Below are 16,830 nucleotides of genomic sequence, written 5' to 3'. Positions count from 1 at the left end.
TCAATGAACATTTAAGGTTAATGAATTATCTTAGACGTATGAAATGAACATCAAATACATCGATAAAACTACATGTTATCAATCAAAATGTTAATTTTGTTTACCTAAATACATAATAAAGAGGATATAAGCTTATCATGTATTCCAAGGTAATGCAGGGGAAGAAGAAGAAGAAGCTCACCATAATCATTCTGTAAGCAACTACAAACTTATTTTTCATGTCCCGCAGTCTAAACAGTTTGTCATATAACGAGATAGCAATAGCTGCGAGAAAAATAGAATCCAATTCTTAATTTGGGGTTATCGATTTTCTCTTGAACTTGTCTATTTATGTGTCATTATTGGAACTTATAAACCATAACAACGATCCATTAAACATCAACAAACTAAGAAATTCATGTTGTTTATTTATGGGAAATGCTAGTGTACAAAAATTTTTTGACAAAACTCTTGACTCAATGAGTCATACGGTTAAAACAACAGTCCCGATCAAAGTCAAATTTTGAAATTTTTTTGTCTTTTAGTGAAAATGAGTCATTAAGTCGAAAATTTTGTACCCATATAACATCTTTGACATCTAGAATTTTATTCCTACATTGTTGTAAAACAAAACTCTACAGCCTAAATGCATTAAACTAAGAAATTTACTTTAAACCTAGGTAGTTCATGTTAGAGAACAATACCGTAAGTTCTCTAATTTTAGAATCATCAACAAACACTAAATTTTTTTGAATTAAACAAATTCATAAGCAAGGGCGGAACCAGGATTTTATGTTAGCCCTGACTAGCCTAAAATTGTTTACAGAGCTCCTTTTCAGCGTATATGACAAGTAGTATAAAGCAATTTTTTGTTAAATATGATACTTTTTTATCATTGTCAAAACTTTTCAATCCAAAATAAGTAATTCAAAAAATTCACGTTAGAATAAACAAAATACATGTAAAATTTCGTTAGTAGTTCAAAAGAAAAAAAACTTAAAAAAGAACTAACCATTAACAATTTATAATGTATGTGGGAGACATATAACTAGAACATAGTTTGGATTGAACCTAACAAAAGGAATAGAACTTGGACTAAGCAAAAAATAAAGGGTCAAAAAAGAATTTGGTTCCAAAAAAAGGGGCATAACTTGGGACTAAAGTTAAAATATATGTAGTATAAGGGGCCAATACGGTATTTCTCGAAAAAAAGAAATAAAACGTTAGAATTAGGTTTCAAAGAATTGAACTCCGGACCTGTTGTTTGTTAGACAATGACAAAACCAGTTAGGCGACCTATCCCTTTGGTCACATTTCATCCATGCATACTATATATCTTAAGTTAACCCCTGGCTACAGCCAGACATAGCCTTCACCTGGCTCCGCCCTTGTTCATAAGTACAAAGAGTTCACAAGATTAAATCAAACCCTTCCCCAACATAATTTGATAGAGATGAACAAACAAAATAGTGACATCATAACGAAAATCAAACATAATTTGATACAAAGCAACACCACTAAATCGACATTCTAACATGAAGAAAAGTTTAAATATAAGTATTAAATAAAGAGAAAAAGCTTACCCCAGATAAGGAAATGTAATTTTAGCAACATAAGAGTAGAAATGTCATTTTGACTACATAAAGAACAAATAAAAGCGCTTAATTGAATATTATATTCGTAGAAGTTAATTTTCAACCAAATAGCATAGTATATAATTCAACGAAATAGTAAATGAAAATTAAACAAAAGAACTCTTATTTCCACGGAATAAATTCCATTAAAGACTTTCAATAGAAAAGTTTAATTTTCACAAAATTATTTACTTGATATCAAACACAACCTTAAAGGAAAGGAGGAAGATAAAAGAAGAGAAAATGGTTGTGATGATAGCCAGATGTAGTTGGAATTTCACATCTTCCCTTGAAAATATTTCACCGCGGATAATATTCTTATTCTCCACATCAACGGCCTTAATGGAAGCAAGCATCCATTCGTTGATTAAAAAAAGACCCAATTCTAAAAGGATACAAAAAAATGACAAGGAAAGGAGGTGAGGAAGCATAACCCATAGTTTTAGCATGCAAGGCTTATCTAAGAAGCCCTTGTCATAATACTTCAGTTACCCCTACGATATCTCTACTCTTTGATATGGACTACTAGCTAAAACTCATTAATTACACTAACAGATCCGACAATATGAAAAGAACAAAAAAAAAACACTCATGGTGTGTTTGGTTGCAGGATTCCTAAGTAGGATTCCTATCAAAATTGAAATTTGGTAGGAATCGTGAATCCTTGGTCTGTTTGGCTACCAAGAATCCTAGAACTCTTGAATCCTAAGGATTCCTAATTCCAAAATTTGTATTGGACCAAAATTCCACCCTACCCCCTAGGATTTGCTAGGATTTTGGATTAATGAACCTAAATTTCAAACTTAAAATCAACAAAAAAATATTTCATTCTATAAAATCATTATTTTTTTCAAAAAATCATATTTTTTCTAAAGAAGTTTAAAAATACTCAAATAATAATAAATCATAGGATTCTTAGTTGCCAAACAAGCCAAAAAATATTACTTGAATTCATGAATCCGTGGAATCATGAATCCCAGAGACTCATGAATCTGCGGATTCATGATTCCGCCATCCAAACACACCATCAAAATGTTTACCAATTTTTTTAAAATAAAAGTTCATTACCATTTTGTTTAAGTGTTAATATCACCCTAAGTTCCCTAACCACAAAAAGATATCAAATGTAGCAAGTAAAATAACATATTCTTCATCAAAAAAAAAAAAGTAAAATCTATTATATAAAACAGAAGGGAAAACGATGACTGGGACAAACATCCTTATTTAATTATGTATATTGTCTAGAAGTCCTTCTCAAAATTTAAAATATAGTCCTTCGTAGAGATAAAGTTACCTATTTAAAAAACAATAATCTTTTCCTTCTTAGAAATAAAATAACTAATTTAAGAAAAAAAGAAACAAAATAAATTTCAAGGGTTAAAAGAAGAAATTAAAATCTCTCTCTCTCTCTCTCTCAATAAAATAATAATTAATTTAAGAGAAAAGAAATAAAAAATAATATAAAAAAGTAATAACTAATAAAAATCTCTCTCTCAATGAAATCTATTATATAAAACAGAAGGGAAAACGATGACTGGGACAAACATCCTTATTTAATTATGCATATTGTCTAGAAGCCCTTCTCAAAATTTAAAATATAGTCCTTCGTAGAAATATAGTTACCTATTTAAAAAACAATAATCATTTCCTTCTTAGAAATAAAATAACTAATTTAAGTAAAAAGGAAACAAAATAAATTTTAAGAGTTAAAAAAAGAAATTAAAATCTCTCTCTCTCTCAATAAAATAACAACTAATTTAAGAGAATCTATATAATAAAACAGAAGGGAAAACGCTGACTGGGACAAACATCCTTTTTTAATAAAATCTCTCTCAATAAAATCTATATAACAAAACAGAAGGGAAAACGATGACTGGGACAAACATCCTTTTTTAATAAAGGATATTGTCTAGAAGCCCTTCTCAAAATTTAAAATATAGTCCTTCGTAGAAATAAAGTTACCAATTTAAAAAACATTAATCGTTTCCTTCTTAGAAATAAAATAACTAATTTTAGAAATAAAGAAACAAAATAAATTTCAAGGGTTAAAAAAAGAAATTGAAATTTCTCTCTCTATCTCAATAGAATAATAACTAATTTAAGAGAAAAGAAACAAAAAAGTAATACAAAGATAATAACTAATAAAAATCTCTCTCTCTCTCAATTAAATTTCGTAACATTTGAGTGATACAAGTGTCCGTGCCCTAGGGCACGGGATATACCCTAGTAATAACTAATTTAAGAAAATAATACCGGATATTGTCTAGAAACCCTTCTCTTAATTTATGATATGGTCCTTCGTAGAGATAAAGTTACCTATTTAAAAAATAATAACCGTATCCTTCTTAGAAATAAAATAACTAATTTAAGAAAAAAGAAACAAAAGATATTTAAAGGGTTAAAAAAATTAAAATCTCTCTCAATAAAATAATAACTAATTTAAGAAAATAATACAAAAAAACTAGGGTATCCAGAATATAACAACATTAAATATGGAAAGTCGGGTAAAATTAGGGTTAAAATTTCGTCACATTTGTGTATGTGCCTTGGGGCACGGGATATACCCTAGAAATAAAATAACTAATTTAAGAAAAAAGAAACAAAATAAAATTTCAAGGGTTAAAAAAAGAAATTAAAATTTCTCTCTCCCAATAAAATAATAACTAATTTAAGGGAAAAGAAACAAAAAAATAATACAAAAAAATAATAACTAATAAAAATAATAATCTATTATATATAACACAATGGTGTTTTTTGAGGTGAGCCGTAGATTTATGTCATTGATATTCACGTCCATCCGATTTTCATCAAGAATTATCTAATCTAACGACTAAAATTGAATTTCAAACCCACTAAATCAGAGCCTCCTTAATTCTCTCCCACTTTTTTGATAACCAACCACAAAAAACCACGGTTTCTCACTGCTAAAAAATAACCACTCACCCACTATTCTCTCCCTCCCACTTTTTCAGAAAATTAGTTACAAACCACCCACTAAATTCTTTTCCTCCCCACTACCTACTTATTTTCACACGAAATTATGCCGTGACGGAGGCACGGGCTAAACCCTAGTAACTAATAAAAAAGAAACTAAAATCTCTCTCTCTCAATAAAATAATAACTAATTTAAGAGAAAAGAAACAAAAAAATTATAACTAATAAAAATCTCTCTCTCTCAATAAAAAATAACAATAAATTTTGTAACATTTGATTGATACAAGTGTCTGTGTCCATCGTAGAAATAAAGTTACCTATTTAAAAAACAATAATCCTTTTATTTTTAGAAATAAAAATCATTTTTTAGTTAAAGAATATTGTCTAGAATCCCTTCACAAAATTTAAAACATAGTCATTCGTAGAAATAAAGTTACCTATTTAAAAAATAATAATCATTTCCTTCTTAGAAATAAAAATTCTAATTCAAGAAAAAAAGAAACAAAATAAATTTCAAGGGTTAAAAAAAATTAAAATCTCTCTCTCTCTTAATAAAATAATAACTAATGTAAGAGAAAAGAAATAAAAAAATAATACAAAAAAATAATAAATAATAAAAATTTCTCTCTGAATAAAATATAACAATAAATTTCTTAACATTTACTTGATAGAAATGTCCGTGCCCTAGGGCACGGGATATACCTTAGTATAATAATAAATATCGTAATATTTGATTGATACAAGTATCTGTGCCCTAGATATACCCTAGTAACATATATAAAGTCTGTCCCCACAAAATATCATCCATCATCTCTAATGTTGCCCAGCTTCATCATCATTACCGAGACTTCCTAGTGACTAATCAAACCAAAATATCATTCCAAACAAAGAGATTTGTCAACCGTGATGCTATTGTATGTGCAGATTGCGATAAAAGTCTCAAGTCATCAGCAATATCAAACCAAAAATTGTCCTTCAACAAATCCACCAACTCTTTTTTCAGATCCTACAGTTGCAAAAACCTCATATGAATTTCTCCATATAAAAAAAATATACTACAACCAAACATTTTGTGTACAACTCTGTAACTGATCCAAGATCGTACATGAACACCGAATCATTTCTCATTATTCTTTTATCAGATTTCAGTGGACAAGCAAAAAAGGCTCTTCATTCGTCCTTCTTTTGATCAAGGGATATACTTCTTGTCTCGAGTCTCTTACAAACTCTGTTCTTTTTTTCCAAATTTAGATTAATAAAACGTTAAACGTTTCAAACTACCTTTTATACTACGGTTGCAAAAACTCATATCAGTTTTTCCTTGTAAAAAAAAAAATATTCAGACCTAACTTCATACACAGGAAACCTATGGACCTACTTTGAAAGGTAACGGGGAACACTAGTGGTGTCTATCAATCTCCGACACCAGTAGCACTAAAAGTCACTATTTATTAAACGAAACTCAAAAACAAAAATAGATATTACCTCGTACATCTCTTCAGTGAAATCTGCAGTTGCAGCACTTGCGTCGTCCTCGTCGTACCGCTCTCTAACGATGTCCAGATTGTACAGGATATTATTTAACACCAGGTGCTCAAGCGTGATATCATTACATAGCTTATCAACAACACCTTCAATCTGTTCATAAAACCGAAATTCAACAAGAAGAAAAGGCCAATACAATAAGACGTAGATGGACTCAAGTTCGAGTTGTGGTTTTACAATACCTTATTTAGTTTACAACAATATGCTTCAATTTTAGGAGTGACAACGGAGTTAAAGGTATCCGCGTAGGCGTGTCTTGCAGTTGTGCATTGATAACCAAATCCCTAGAAAACAGGACACCATATTACGACATCAAATTTACTGTGAAAACTAATAAAATAAGCCATAATAACAATGATGTTAACAAGGTTTCAAATTTGCTTTGAATAAGCAAAGCACTGCCCTGCCATAATAACAAAGACGAACACTAAGTATATGAAAAAAAAAAGATACCACATTAATACATTAGTATAGAAAGGTAACATAATACAGACACTTTCACCTTGCTAACAATATAAAGCCGTAAGTGCTGAACAAACAAGAAATATTATAATGCACGAACGTAAATATATACCTTGACAAGAGAAAACATTGAACGTAAATAAATATATGCCTTGAGAAGAGAAAACATAACATAAAGATGATTACCTCCCAGAGCTTAGCCTCATTTACTATTTCTTCTTTAGTAGATTGGTCCAATGGCAAATAACCACGACTTTCATCCAATTGTATATAACCATCCTCCAAGGCCTCAAAATATGTATTGAGTTGTACATGTAGCTGTAGAAAATCTACCAAAGAGGTGTCAATCCGTTCCTTCTTCTTATCTTCATAGGTCTTCATCATCATCCATTGAGACATATACTTAGTGACTTTTTCCCTATGAAAAACAAAAAATCGTAAATTTGGTGACTTCCTTGACTTATCCTAGGGTACGCAGTAATTAGTAAAAAAAAAAAAAAAAAAAAAAAAAAAAGATATTGCAGTGTGGGAGGCGTACTTTTAGTTCTAACATGCAGAGAGATCTATGAACAACATAAATCACAAATTCAAACTTATGAATCAAAATACACAAAACATCTATCCAATGCAAACGGCTTATAGATCATCAAACTGAAGCCTTAAATCACTGGAGAGATAAGATCCATACCTGTCGTCCTTTAAATTCTGGAGTAAACTTGTGCTTAATTTGTCAATTTCTTCCTGCGTAATATTTTCTTGCTTTTCTTCGCACAGACTGTTTTCTTGTTCTTCTTCTTGTTCTTCTTCTTCCCAGTTAGCCTTTCTTTTTCTCGAGTTCTCTCCCTCCATGATTTCTCGCACAGCGGCACAGGCGTTCGGCGTTTTCTTTCTTTCTAGGGTTTCTTCTGTAAGAGCGTCCACTTCATAGAAATTGGAATTTCATTTGGTAACCGGGTGACCCGTTTGGAATTTCATTCTGTAAGTTACAATCAAAATTCGAAATTAGGTATCCACACAATCAATCACCAAAATGGAAGAACTAGTTTATAAATGGAGATCTAGCAATTGAAGATTTGTGAAGTTTGAGGCTTATTACATTATACAATCTACTCTCTTATTCCATTATTTCATTATAATCAAGGATTAGGGTTGGAAAATTTGATAATTCAACTCATAAGTGTGGGACTGTTTCAAGATCTAATGGAATTTCAAAGAGGATTTCTCGTGTCGGGTTGGAAAATGGGCTTTAAACCAAATTTGAATTTGGGCTTAATACTAAGTATTAGTGTGGGCTTGAGTAATGTGTGGCTATCAAATAGAAGGGTGTTAGTAGAAAAAGAAGAGCAAGTGTAAAAAAGTGATAGTGGGAGAAAGTGGAAGGTGTGTTCATGGTGATTCTTTACAAGGGTATATGCTGTTTTGAAGAGATAAGTTTAATGGTGTTTTGTGTTGCTTAAATCTAAAGGTTAGTAGTTATTTATGAGATTTAATTTTGTTATTGAAAGAGATTTGAGCTCATATTTTGAAACTAAGTTTGATGAGATTTATTGATTGATAGTATTGGGTCTTATATATTGTTTGTGTTATATCTTTTAACATCTTTCAACAGGAAGATCTCATAAATGAAAATCTAACAAAGAAGAAGAGGTAAGAAATATTATTTACCTATTAACTTTGAATCTTCAATGATCAATCTATAGAAGTTGAAGAAGAACCCTATATATAAGAAGATTTCGCTTTAATGTTAGAGAAATATTTCAATTTGATGATATAGATTAGAGAGAGATGATGACCCAAACCTCTCGATTAAGGATTTAAAGCTCTCCCTGGGATTCCTCTTGGTCAGAGACTCACGATGTGACAATAACTGAAGAAGGTAATGGGACTTAAACAAAAAAATCCCCCGGCTGCAATTACGAAGTTAACCCTACTTCTTTGAAAATATAACAGAACTGCCTCTGGCTGCAGCACGGGTAGGGGCGGGATTTTGGCCCGAAAATCCGGAACCCGCTCACGACCGTCCGAGTCCGAAAGGTCCGTGACCGTTCGATGCCCGAATCAGTCCGTACCCGCCCGACCGAAAGAGTTTAAGCGGACGGACGCGGGCATAGGTCCTTACTCGGTGTTCCGACCGGAATCCGTCCGCTTATATAGTCCGCCCGAACAAACCCGTCCATACTCGTCTGTTTATCCTACCCATTATACCCGCCCGCCTATATGGTTGATTTTAAGCCTTTAGATTTGTAGGGTTAGCTACAATCGTTAGATTTCAGAGTAAAAATATATAATCCTAGAAATCACTTTTCTTAATCTTGTCTTCGTCTCACTCCATAAAAATCTCAATATCTTATTAGTAACCCAAGAATCCATAATACACCGATCTTAATCCGTGAGAAGAAGAATAAAACCGATCTTAATCCATGAGAAATCTCAATGATTATTATTAATTTTGTAGTCATTTACTTTTTGGGATTGTAAAGTGGAAGTTTAGAAAGTTGTATTTAGCTACTAAACAATTTTAGTTTCGAATAAAAAATTCTTTATTTGATCATTAGTGACCGGTGCCCGACCGACCGATATCCGGTTTTCCCCGACTATCAAAACGGTCACGGACGGGCACTTTGTTGAGAAAAATCCGAAATGTCCGTCTGTTTTGTCTGGATGCCCGAGTGGACACTTAAGACTTGTGCCCGTTCCGCCCGGACCGGTTGAGTTAGTGTCCGTTTCCCGCCCGTCCGGACCGTTTCCCACCCCTAAGCACGGGGTCGTTGCCAGCATCATGTTGTAGAAGACGAACTTGTTCTTATAAAGGTGTACGACTTTCACAGATCAAGATTTTGGCTAACAATATCGTGCTCTTCTTTGATTCGAAAGTAATGGCATTTTTACTGCTACTGTATTGTTGAACTTTCCGACTAGATCTTGAACTCTTTTCAGCGTTGTTTTGTTGTCAATTTGGGTCCAGTACGGATATGGCTTATAGTCAGAAAGAGTAATTATTTATTTAGGCAATGAAGTCTTTAAATTTTGTTAGTATCCCGTACTAATACATTGTGTTGTTTTGTGATTTTGGTTCAGAAAAAAAAAATTTTGGAGTTCAAGCAAGTTAGGCTTGCCTTCGTCTTAAGTTAGACGAGTTTGCCTCAAGTCGATGGGTGAGCTATCTTCTTGCACTCCAGCTTTTCGTGCAATCACTGCACTTATTGGGTCTATTTCCACGCTTGCTAGTGAAAACCCGAAACCAAACTCACTATGCTATTGGAAGTATGTTCAAATTCACCATGGATGAGCTTCATATCAATGACAACTTCCAACCTCACAAAAGGCTAGCAAAGACTAGGAAGGCCATCTTCAAAAAAAAAAAAAAAGACTAGGAAGGCCCAATCCATTTACTACCATGTCACATAAACTGCAATTAGCCATTAAAATTCCTGTTGTCAAAACCATTTGAGGCCTATTTCAGAATGACTTGAAGATATGATTAACATCAGAATTTTGTGCCGACCGTACTCCTCCCTATGTAAGTTAGACATAGAATAAGTAGTTCTAACATCTGAATTCATGTTTTTTTTGTTAATATGATCAACTAATGTTTCTGTGTTGTTTCCATTGGATTTTATCCTTACCATCTTTCTTGTCAGGGACATAACCAACAGTTTTTAGCATTTTTCTCAACTTAGCCAACACCATATTCATTATTCTAGTTTCACTATGAGCTTTATCTCTTGCAAAGAACGTATGGACAACGCTATTGACTTCAATCAACCTATGTCCTGGTTCTTTTGCTATTTTATTTTTGTCCATTCTCTTTCCATGCTAAAAATACTTGAAAGTACAACATAAGATCCACAGTCATTTGGGTCCATCCGGATTGCATTCTTCATTATATATTTTCCTAAGTTGAATGACTTGCCATCACGCACCGAGCAATCTTGACGAGGCCTGCAAGACTACAAGCGGAGAACAAACCAACGAACGTTATGTATCTCATCCTGTAGAACAACATCGAAAGATATTCATTGGCATGTCCATGGTGTGCGTATCTCAAAATCACCGGGTTCCAACACACAACATCTCTTTGGTTTTTCTAATCGAAAAGTTTTTGAGCTTTTTTTATACTCATATATCGCACACGATATAAACAGAAGGGCATTTGAGGCAAATGATTCCAATTATATACCAGTTTTTTATGAGCTGATTATGGAACTGTTGACCGTGTATGAGAATATCCAGGAGGTCCCAAGTTCGATTCTCATTGGAAGTGAAAGCTATGAGTTATAGATCCTGGGGTAAATTTAATAGGACCTTGGCTTAATGATGGAGCTGGGAATCAAAACAATTGTTAGAAAGAAAGGGGAAATTGAAATCTCCACTACCCACTTCCGAATTAAAAAGCCAAAAGAATATTGAAAATCAAAACAATTAAATTGAATGAATATTAGGATTTTGAATTTACCAAATTAGGGTTGTTAAATTGGATGAGTCTGTAGCATATTGAAGGTGATAATCAACCAAAGTCGTGGGACGGAGAACATATAACATCAAAAGAAGAACAATAAACCACTATCAAATCTTTTACAAAAAGTTCAAAACAACATGAACCTTGATTCAGGGATTTATTAGAAGGGTGCAAAATCATGGTGAACAGCTCTGGTTTTGTACAGAGGTAAAGTAACTGAAGTTACTCCATTGATGAAGATTAATGGATGAATGATGACAGGTAGGAGAGAGATACAGGGAATATTGAAGTGGTGAAGAAAAAAGTAACGGAAGACATGGAGGAGACCGTTGGAATATTGAAGTGGTGAAGGGAAAGGTAACGGAAGAGAAAGCAGATTGTTTAATGGGAGAGAAAGACTAAAGGTTTGTTATAAAAGCAACTGCTACAGGCGCCATCCACATTTAAAAAAGTCTGGGGCACCTAGAGCTTAATTGCTATAATTTGAGGCGCCTAGAAAATTTCCTAGGTTTGATTCCAGGGAACCCAAAGTGAGAGCCAATTAAATTAGAGCAATTAATGAATTCATAAAGGAAATGATCAAACGGTTCAAATTAGTGATGATCTTGGATGGACGGCTTGATTTATCTTTTTGTTTGTCCTAGTCATCACTTTTCAACCTATTTTATTATATATATATATATATATATATATATATATATATATATATATATATGTACATACTAGGGATAACCCGTGGCCATAGGGCACGGGCCGTTTGCTCCAATACAACGCAAGTTGTTGATCACTTAAACTTTGATCTAAAAACGAAATCACCATACAATCTAGTGAATTACACAAATTTGAAAAAAAAACCCATGATATTGAATTTTAAGAGATTAATGTTAAATATATCGATAAAAAGAACAAATTGAAGTAGAATTAGTGAACGTCGCGGGTGACATTTAATGAAATATGGGGTTTCGATAGTGCATTCACTTGTTTTCTTGAAAATGATATCAGAAAATAAAAGAAGACCTTGTTCAAACCTAAAAGAACAAAAAGGATCAAGCGATACACAATGATTTACGAATAAAAATAAAAAAGATGCACTTTCTTGTTTTCCATGCCAAAAATGATACTTGAATAACTAAATAAGTAAAAAAAAATCTTCTTCATTATCAACATCAGAGGCAACCAACACACTTCATCGACAACTACAACCTTCTCTAGCAACCACTGTGATTTTGATCTTCTATATCACCCAACTTCATCAACACTCATATGCAAAAAAAGCCTAACTATATATTCAACCTTGTCAAAAGGTACAAAATGGTAAAACGGTTCAGATTGGGAGAAATTCAACATTAAGAAATTATATAAGCGACAAAATAAAAAACAACCGTAAACACTACCAACTGCGGTTCCAAGGCACCAAGCAGCAAGTTATCAAATCCCATATTGAGATTTGGTATACCCCCTTTTTCGATTCGTAAGCCCTAACTTCACCAAAAGCTCTTCACGTACAACCTAGGGTGGATATCTCTCCATTAATGATATCTCCAACGAATCAAACCTACCATTAGAACAACCAATTCAAACAAATTCAACCGTAGAAAACAAAAATGCAACAAAGGCGAAAATTCTGAAAACCTAAACTAACATGCATAAGTTTTCTGCAGAAGCTCTAACAGAGAAGCAGTCTTCATCTTTTTTCTTCACCATCACTACAATTAATCTTCATTGTTTTGAATAGAGAAGTCGCTGATCTTCGAAGGCAACATAAAGGATGATATTCTTTGACCCTGTGTTCCATTTACTTGAAGAGAAAAGCATAACAGATGATATTCTCTTAACCCAAGAGAATGCAGTGAATAGTAGCATATATCAAAGAATATAACTTGGTTGAGCCGAAAAATTGAAGAAACAGTGGTCAAATTTGTAAGACAGAAACTGAATTCAAATTAGGGCAAAAATCAGTAAACCCACAAGAATTGAAATGAAAGAACCAAATGAAATGAAGAAAATTGTAGGAATAAAACTGTTTTATTGATCTCCTAAATTGAAAGACAAATAAGAGATTCATTCGTGTCTGAAAAAAAAGTACTTGTAAACCAACAATAGGTATTGTAGGTATTTCTAAGTCGAGCAACTTGTGATCCAATGTCTTGCATTCACGGTGTAATCGTTTAAACAACAAAACTGCCAAAATCATTAAACCATGAAAGGAAGAAAATTAAATTTAGAAAATGAACTTACCTCTTGTTGGCTTAAGATAGAGCCGATGAGAAATATCCTGCACTCAAGGCTTTTCAATGGATGGTATAATATAGCAAAGAATCTCGATTATATATAAAATATAGGTTCTGAGTCAACATAAAGAGAAGCATAACCTACAAATTAGCCCGTTATAAATTGTATTGTTCCAATGTATTTTAATTAATATTAAGTGAGTTAACTATGTGTTGATATACTTTGTGTGCAATTTATATGATTTATTCGGTTATGCTTGTCTATAAAATACATTTTTTGTTGTTGAAAGTGTCTCTAGAATATATGAGTGTAACAAATTCTACTCTTCCAACACCATAGGCGACTCACACACTGACTATGACAGAGCAGTCACCAAAAACTAAGGTACAATATTTCACATAAAGTCAGGTTATTTACGTAAGTGTCGAACAACATTTAGAGAGTCTAACTAAATGTTTATAAATAACGTAAGAAAACCAAAAACAACTATGATAAACATTATTGATCAATTGAAGAATACCTCATCTGAATCAAGCCTTGTCCAACTCAATTTGGGATCACCTGCCAATAGAAGGAGCATAATTAGCCCAAGAAGTATAAATTATGTGTGAAGCTGGAGTATGTTGATTTTTCAATAGAAGATGCACATATTTGTAGTAGTTGAATAACAAAAAAGGCCCATTGTGTTCCTCACCTTCTAAATATTGTTATAAATGCATCAGTAACTCCATAGACTAAATTACTAAAAGAAAAACACTTAATATAGAAGGGGTCAGCAACACTAAATCACTTTTTACCTTGCTTTTCAAATAAGGTTGAAAAGGGTCATATATAATTTCAAATACTATGCGTTTATAGAGGACCCAATATTAAAGAAAACAGCCCATCCGAAGAAAGTGTCAATATTTATGTAAAGTTAAACAAAGAAAATGAAGGAACATGATCCATCCAAAAAAAAAATTGAAACCATAAGTTACTCAATACTCAAACTATAATATGTAACAAACACAACAAATATTATTGTCAATAAAAATGAAACCAAGCTAATTAAGAAAGGAAACCAAGCATAAGCTCAAACACCATAAAAAGTGTTCAGAATGGCAAAGAGATGGTAATTCGAAACCCTGAGCCTGAGGTACATTGTTTAACTTATGTAATTATGTATGAAAATCGTTGTATCTAATTTTTTATGAACAAATCTAACAATGTAAATTTTTTTATAAGAAAACGAATTAAATCTCTCCCACCTTCGCTGTGACAACTTGTATGTCTTCAAAATAGTTCACCATTCTAATCTGTTGAGTAACTATAGACTTAAAACTGCACTGGGTTTAGCAAGAGTATCAGCAGCTTGTCAAGTAATCACAAATTTAAAAAGAGCCAAAGACGAAGCTATACCGTTTTTATGCAGTTTTGTTGTAGGATCGCCATTATATACATTCTAAGAGGCGGCATCCTTGGGTTTGAGTGCTTCATTCATATAGGCTCACCAAATAGATAGATGTCCTATACAAACACTCCTGAACCTAAAACAAAGCAAAAAAAAGAAGAGCTCTCACCTTCAAATGCATGTAAAATGGAAGATACAGTTCATACATGTTCAAAAAATGTAGAAGAAACAATAAATGTTTCTCATAGTGCAACAAATAATACCATGTTACTGTGAATTTTTCCAAACAAAGTAAACAACACTTACAATGCTATGATGCCGAAGACGGTTGGTAATTATAGCCCTTGGATGAAGTGAATTAGCAGTTATTTGCACTCCTTCCTGTTCAGATGAATAGACAATGACTTAGATTCCTCAATAAAAGCTTGAATAACTTCTTGAAGAAAAGGTGTAAAATTGAATTGAGCTACAAGTACCTTTAGTCGTCTTCCGAGCTCATTGGCATGCATTATATTTGCAAGTTTTGATTGGCCCTAAGCGCTTATGCCTTATGGTACTGTAGCTATAACAAAGAAAGAGAGTTGAGGTACACAGCTTTCGCAGTTTGAAGAATTTTTCCACATAAATATCCTATGAAGTTGGAAGAGAGTAATTTTTTTAAAGAACAGAACATTAGTCTTTTTCATCATTGATTTCATCAAATTGAATCCCTTCACGGTATGCAAACTTGTGATCATTTTTCATGTTCTCCAACGGAAGATCTGCTAGAAGAAAATGATCTGCAAAAATAAAAACGATTTTTTTAAGTTACTACATTTATTTTGCATCATGATCTTTACAAAAATGCAGAGGATAATATCATAAGACCCAGGACTGGTTTGGTATTACTATGACCGAATTTTTACAGCATTTCTAACTTTTTTTTTGACAGTTCGCTTCGAATCAAACAACTTTTCAAAGCACACTTTGAGTTGCTTATATACTATGAGAATATGCCCCATACCTTTATGTTTTCTCGCAAACTGCATTTCTATTTTTTCTTGAGATAGCAAGAAAGGGGTTGCCATGACTCCTGCATTGTTACTTCCACATAAGAACACAAAAATCTATAATTTTGTTTAGAATAGGATAACCACCGCCACGGCAATTTCTCGTACGAGCCTCCTCGTTTACAAATATGATATTCTTGACCTTTGAACCCTAAGCAATCACAACTGTATTGAAAACCCGTTCTGAAAACAAGTAAAACAGTGCAAATTAAACGACCCGGATCAGAAATGCATCAGTTTTCTTACATAAGAAGATTCAATGCAAAGCCAGAGAATTGAACTCCGAAGCAAACTTTCTCACTGATGCCATTGAGCTAAGATACCTCCATTATATCACTTTAGCAGTCTGAGTTTCCTTCATTATTGCTTCTTTGACATCCTCACCAGCCAATATAGTCCCGACTCCTATGACTACATAAACTCCACGCGTCACAAGAACACATGCAGTTTCAGAACCAATACCACTTGAAGCACCTATAGCCCTGATGATACAAACACATCAGTATTACCAAAGCTAAGTCATCTAGTTCTACTTAATGATTCATAGAAGTTAAAAGTTCCTTTCTATGTAAGCAATTAGTGACCAAAATATGAGAATGATAAAAGAAAATAAACATACACTGAAATCCAGTAAACCCATCTGTTGGTTGGTTAGATAGGTATCAGATGAGTTCTTCTAAAAACTAAACAGATCTCACACATGGTGATTGATCATGATAATATAAAAGTAACCCATGATTTTATAAAAGTTGATGCCCTAAAAAAAGAGAAATGCCTGAGGCAATCGTAGTTCTCAGTCCTTGTTTCATCACACCAAACTTCATTTTTTCTAAATTAAATTGCAGCTCAGACAAGTTATGATTGATCAAAACAAACACCCAAAATAGTGAAAACCTAACCAGACCCACAACCCATATCCAACTAAAGAACATAAATGATCAAGTGAGGATTTTAAGCTCTTGCAAATAAACCTAAAGAGAACCCAAATTTGTGAGTGCAATTATTAGAGAAAAAAACCTAGGATCGAATACTTATGGGGAGTCTAATCTGAAGAAATCAATCCAACTATTTACAGTTAAAGAGACACTCATTGCTGCAAATTTATAATAGGCGTGGAACTGCACAAATTAAATTTCAGAAACCACA

At 32.8% G+C, this 16,830-nt stretch overlaps 1 protein-coding gene and 1 long non-coding RNA gene across 19 annotated transcripts in view; both read right to left on the bottom strand.

The window, feature by feature from the left end:
• Nucleotides 1-2,053: 2,053 nt before the first annotated feature.
• LOC147568718 (uncharacterized) lies at nucleotides 2,054-8,005 on the bottom strand. 3 transcript variants are annotated; one of them, XR_015231085.1, is made up of 8 exons: nucleotides 7,741-8,005; nucleotides 7,243-7,474; nucleotides 6,741-6,972; nucleotides 6,275-6,376; nucleotides 6,033-6,185; nucleotides 5,312-5,553; nucleotides 2,639-2,787; nucleotides 2,054-2,201 (listed from the first exon to the last, which is right to left on the bottom strand). XR_015231085.1 is itself a non-coding variant. In XM_086655120.1 (6 exons), coding segments are annotated over exons 1-6 (864 nt in total). In that variant the 5' UTR covers nucleotides 7,742-7,837; the 3' UTR covers nucleotides 5,141-5,409. The 3 variants fall into 3 exon arrangements, 1 of the variants encoding a protein (XP_086511246.1); XR_015231086.1 differs by having other exon boundaries at nucleotides 7,243-7,459; nucleotides 7,741-7,769; XM_086655120.1 differs by lacking the exons at nucleotides 2,054-2,201; nucleotides 2,639-2,787 and having other exon boundaries at nucleotides 5,141-5,553; nucleotides 7,741-7,837.
• Nucleotides 8,006-12,277: 4,272 nt separating this feature from the next.
• The window catches only part of LOC147568714 (uncharacterized), a 68,836-nt gene continuing 64,283 nt past the window's right edge, over nucleotides 12,278-16,830 (bottom strand). For 3 of the 16 annotated variants that reach the window (XR_015231088.1, XR_015231087.1, XR_015231091.1), the window contains 7 exons: nucleotides 15,639-16,166; nucleotides 15,112-15,414; nucleotides 14,942-15,016; nucleotides 14,644-14,771; nucleotides 14,493-14,570; nucleotides 12,656-13,806; nucleotides 12,278-12,568 (listed from right to left, as the gene is read on the bottom strand). This is a non-coding gene — a long non-coding RNA (uncharacterized LOC147568714). Of the gene's footprint in view, nucleotides 12,569-12,655; nucleotides 13,807-14,492; nucleotides 14,571-14,643; nucleotides 14,772-14,941; nucleotides 15,017-15,111; nucleotides 15,415-15,638; nucleotides 16,167-16,303; nucleotides 16,697-16,830 lie in introns of those variants that run through there. The other 13 variants (XR_015231097.1, XR_015231094.1, XR_015231101.1 and 10 more) reach the window with 12 other exon arrangements.

The sequence above is a fragment of the Eschscholzia californica genome, unplaced genomic scaffold (assembly GCF_041429995.1).
Source record: "Eschscholzia californica isolate CP2 unplaced genomic scaffold, dmEscCali1.0.p SCAF_1, whole genome shotgun sequence".
NCBI lineage: Eukaryota > Viridiplantae > Streptophyta > Magnoliopsida > Ranunculales > Papaveraceae > Eschscholzia > Eschscholzia californica.
This window is presented reverse-complemented; position numbering and strand designations above follow the sequence as displayed.